General features: G+C 35.6%; 1 protein-coding gene across 1 annotated transcript; it reads right to left on the reverse strand.

Moving 5' to 3' along the window:
- Window positions 1–2,392: 2,392 nt before the first annotated feature.
- LOC106180820 (tetratricopeptide repeat protein 33-like) lies at window positions 2,393–5,046 on the reverse strand. The gene is made up of 4 exons (XM_013564953.2): window positions 4,598–5,046; window positions 4,263–4,344; window positions 3,877–4,008; window positions 2,393–3,521 (listed from the first exon to the last, which is right to left on the reverse strand). The coding sequence occupies exons 1-4, from the start codon at window positions 4,831–4,833 to the stop codon at window positions 3,195–3,197; spliced, it is 777 nt and encodes a 258-aa protein (XP_013420407.2). The 5' UTR covers window positions 4,834–5,046; the 3' UTR covers window positions 2,393–3,194.
- Window positions 5,047–5,281: the final 235 nt, after the last annotated feature.

The following is a 5,281-nucleotide window of genomic DNA, read 5'->3' on the forward strand; positions in this document are numbered from 1 at the left end:
TAAAAATCTCATCGTGTGTACTGTGAAATTTCAAATGATACCAAGTGACTAAAAACTTAAAGATCACCGTGACGTTATCAGTACACATCTCCCGTACGGTGTCTTGTAGAATAGACCACATTATTATTATGCTCATCGTTTTGTTAATACTAATTAATAAAGAATAAATTGAACTGTTCTTTTTTTTTAAACAACGTGCTGTGATTTTTCTTTATGAATTTCGCTCAGTTAGTTATGTGAAATTAACTGTTATTAAAAATGACTTAATAAAACAACGCGCCTAACATTTTCTTTCAGAATTTTCGAAACAAGAGAAATTTGATATAATACAAATAAAGACCAATTTTTAAAATTATTTTGCTCAGTTTTAATATTTGTGTTTTATTCGTTTATAGACAGTTAAAATATTAATTCTGTAAAGTTTACTTTGAATGTAACATAGGCATACAAGACAATTCAATAAACACGTGAAATCTTAAACGTTTTCCTTTTAAAGTGACCATCTATGTTTCAAGAAGTATAGAAAAAGAGAAAAAAAATAAAGAAAGAAAGGCAGAAAGAAGAAATGTCAATCACCTTACGGTTACGCTGTACCGTAAGAATGAGTGAAAATCCCGTCTTTTCAATCACAATCCAGCCCCTCCGTTTATTCGACCTATGAAAGCTGATTTATATGCCCAGTCACGCAATATTAAGTTCAGTTAGGGAAAGCTAACTGAAAGTATCCTTCACGTCACTTAAATGCCCCATGGCCATTATGCCTATAGTACAACACTTCGGGAAAATATCGTCAGTGCAAAACTAAGAAATGCTACAATACACAGGCCCGTAGCCAGCAATTTCAAAAGGGGGTGGGGTCTTTTTCTGAAACAGTGGACCTTTTCCCATAAAAACTTCATGTACCTAGATCAAATGTTACCCAGAGTGGACCTTTTCCCAGCAAAAGGGGCGGTTCTCTCGAACCCCCCACCCCCACCCCCACCCCCACCAGCCACCCTGGCTACGGGCCTGATACATTTTCTATCAATTGTACGGAACTTACGATAGACTACTGCCGGCGTCAGTGTCATCTTTTCTGTCGACATGTGGCAATATCAGGAATATGGCATGGGACATCCTTCTTCTCCATATTTTGCTGACCATGGTCCTATCTGAGCACCTCTCACCTAAACGCTCACCTATTTACATAATGAAGAAGAGCTCACCTACTTTCCGTGCGGTCGCTTTGGTTTGAATCATCGTCTGGTTTATGAGAAGGCACAATAAGTCTCTATCTCGGAATGAGGATTACGGTTTGATAAAGTTATAACGGCACGCACACACACACACACATAAAATAAAATTAAAAACGCATTTTTAAAGTCAGCATGCCAAAGTTGCCTCCTAAGCCGACATTTGTGTCCTCGTTAATTTGCAGGGACGACATTTAGTACGGAATTTTATGTTTGCTTTTGGTTGTAACATTCTGCTCCAAAACGTATATCAAATTAAAAGTCGCAAAAAAATTATGTTTTTATTTACTTGTATGAAACTTCTCATAGAAATTAAATCCATACTTAGTGTCCGCCCTGCATGTTGCCGGTTAACTTCTTTTTGTAATTGTGTTACTATGTCGTAGAACAGTGTTCTATCTGATCATGTTGTTCGAAGCGCAATTTATGTATACTTATGGGTCGAGGTTGTACCCGTCCCTTTTCAAAACCTGAAACATTTATTTGAAGTTCTTATTTAACAGAAATAATGAATATGTGATTGTTTTTAAATTATCATAAATTAATTCCCAAGAGGAGACATGTTGTCTGTTTGTCACTAAAAATGTGTTTGTGGGCAAATCTGCAACTTTTGCACCTCTCTGTGAAGAACTTGAATATGCACTCTTATTCATTTTAACTGATACTGCCTTCTGGGAAAAAAAGACATTTCAACCCCATTACGTAAAATGCATACAGGGAACTTATTTACATTTGTCGTGTGTTCAGTCGAAGAAGAGAAAGAGATGTAAATATACAAAAGACACTGTTAAAAAAAACGTATGACAACTTAGAAATCCTAACAGCCGCAGTTTTGTTTCAATATTCGTAGTGTTCATAATGAAATATATCAGTAAAATACTAGTGCTAGTTCGTCGATAAGGTCAGGTTCAACCTATACCGTCGACAAAATCAAATTAATGCAAATCGCACACTTCCTGAAGATACTTACGACGAAACGTGTGACGTTCTTAGACTGACTTAGAAAGTTTTGTGGTTGGGGCGGAATTAACCCTTTAAAAGGTGTTACCTACATTTCAAGAAGTTTGCACATCATCAATATGGAGCCACTATGGTGTCATTTCCACAGAATACGCGCCTAAACATATTTTTAACATCTTCAACATACAAAAAAACTTGCATAAACAAAGCTTTGATTTATTTGAGGTATAAATTTACCTTGTCAATTATCACTTTAATGTGTAAAACAGAAATTAAGTGCCTTGCAGAAATCCACATTGTAGTTTAGAGAGACTATAAATGTAAATTAACACATTTAATGCTTAATCAATCTATATTTATATATAAAAGAGGAAAAACATGATCATGAAGTTTTCTAGTTTTCCATCTGCCTACTTCCTTATTCTTTGCATGTTGTAGATTCCTGATATACTACTTTCTTTTCCGGTATTGATTTTTGAAACGGATGTTTTTCCTTTCCCTTTTTGTTATCCTTCTTCACGTCTTCAGAGAACCAGCTTGTTCCTCTTCTTCTGTGTCGTCATTTCCCGGCAGCATGAACTGGTTTTAGCGAAGTCACAGGGTGAGAAGTCTAGGGAGTTCAAGCATGAAAATGGCCCTTGTACTCGAAAAACCATCACATAAGCGTGGGTTTTGATTTATTGCTTCAAAAATTTTACAGTTATGGTGAGTGTTAGAAAAGGAAGATTAAAGGTTGGTAAATCGTAGGAAACTGCCGTTTACCCCAGGATAATTAGTTGAATATGAATTTGAATTTTGTCAGAAAATCCTCTTGTGTGTACCTTTAAGGTAACGATATAATTCCAGAGCATTTCCTTTTTCTCTTTTTTTTCTTAATGCCAACTTTACGCTGTCCATTCATTTAAAACAATTAATTTAAACACATTTACTGTGTGTGATCTTCACCTGTTTTTATTTAAATTGAAAACTAAGAAAATTTTAATATTTTAAGCACCACAAAAATTAACCTGTGTCCCTCATTTGCACATAGTTTCCAGGCAATCTTCTCAATTTTTGTTCACCTTCATGTTTTTCATCTGACCCAGAGGTAAACTGAACCAGTCTACTTTCAGCCTCTGTATCGGATAAAGCAGTACTTTCAGAGGCAGATTCTTCCCTCTCTTCCTCCACAGTTCTAATACTAATTCTAGACTGCTGTACAACTGTCTCCAGCTGATCTTTCATGGTCTGCTTTCTTCTCAATAATGATAAAGTCCACTGTAAATCTTCTTCCCAAAGTTCCTGATCACTCGGGTTGATGTGAAAGGCTTTGGAAAAGCTACGCAAGGCCTGAAATTTTACCATTAGAAATAATTTCTTTATCAGTTACAGCATATTTTCAGTGATTTTAACTTATATAGGTTTCATTTTATCTTTACCAGGTAAAATTACAATTTCTTTATTTGTTAAACTTTAAACATGCCAAATCGGACCAAAAAACAAAGAAAACAGCAGAAAATTTATAAGCACTTTATAATAAGAACATTTTACAAAAAAAAAAATAATAATAATAAAAAAACAGGCTGTTTTAATTTACAACATGGATTTCATTTTCCAACTCACATCAAGTTCAAAATATTCCTTTTGTGCCTGTGTCTATATCAAAACCAATTCAATACAGCTTGTAAATGTCATCATTACTTACAAGTTTCACTTCTCCCAGTCCTAGATGTGTTCTGCCTAGGGTCTGGTATGCCTCCCACCAAGTTGGTGCCAGCTGAACAGCTTTGCTGGCACTCTGGACAGCAGGGAACACTTCACAAAGCTGTAGGTATGCCTAGAATATTAAGGAGTAAGTATAAGAAACTAAATATTGGTAGCCATAATTAACGGAACTGTTCAGTGTATTGTAATGGAAATAAAATATTTGAAATATCAGAAAGTTCCTGCTTTTAATAACAATTTTCTAACTATCAACAATCAACTTTAAAGAAAAAACAAACCAGGGTTAGCTACTGGTAAAGATGTTAAAACGACAGTAATGACCTATAACATGCACAAGTATAAAAATAGTTTGCAGCTAATTTGTACCTGAGCTTTCATTTCATATAGTGTTGCATCCTTGGGGGTCAGTGCTAATGCTTCATCCCACTTTTTCAAAGCCTCCCAGTACCTGAAATAACATATCACATTGCCATTAGCAGTTTGCTATTATTACATGTAATAGTCAGCCTTTTAATTTAATTGCTAATTTTCCTCATAAGCAATCCATAACAATTATTCCATTACACACGTGTGCGTGCACACACACACATACACACACACACATACACACACACACACACACACAATAAAATAAAGCACAAGAATATGCCTTGGCACATTATGTATCTAGTAATAATATTAAAAACCAACTATGTATCCACCTTTCTGCCTCTGCTAACGTTCCGCCTTCTGTTTTTAATCGCCCAGCTTTAGCTAATGAATCTTCCAAAGCGACAGTGCAATTTCTTTTGGGTGCAAGTGATAGCCAGTCTACTTCTCCGTTTTGTATAATAATTTCATCTTCATCAACTACATCTTTTGCATCTTTTTCAAACTCTTCCCTGCTTCGTTTAACAACTGCCTGGTCAATCTTCTTCTTCCAGCCAAAAGAAACCATTTTTGGTGAAGAAACACCTCGACTCGAGGGTGCTTCAGCTTGCTCACAGCCTGTTAATCTTTTAGAGCAGTATCACTTAGAGACTAAATACCCAGGGCCGCTCCCTCAATCGCTGTATCTACGATGGGCAGGTAATGCGACTCAAACATATTATGGAGTGACTTTGACTCTCAGAGTTACAACCTTCTCTGTAGTAGGTAAATAATGCGCTGCACAAAAAAAACTACCCACCGATATGAACTATGTTGCCCAAGATAGACTGAACATCATTTAAGTTTTGGGGATCAATAAATATTATATTCAAAAACTTGTTGAATGTTATTTCAATATCTCTTTTTTAAAGAAAAACCGAAAAATCTTTTTAAAAAGTTTGTTAGCTGTTATTATTATTTTGTAACATTATTATATAGTATGATGTACATCAGGGCGGTGGGGGGGGGGGGGGGGG

The sequence above is a fragment of the Lingula anatina genome, chromosome 1 (genome assembly GCF_051362555.1).
Source record: "Lingula anatina isolate TDL-2025a chromosome 1, LinAna3.0, whole genome shotgun sequence".
Classification (NCBI taxonomy): domain Eukaryota; kingdom Metazoa; phylum Brachiopoda; class Lingulata; order Lingulida; family Lingulidae; genus Lingula; species Lingula anatina.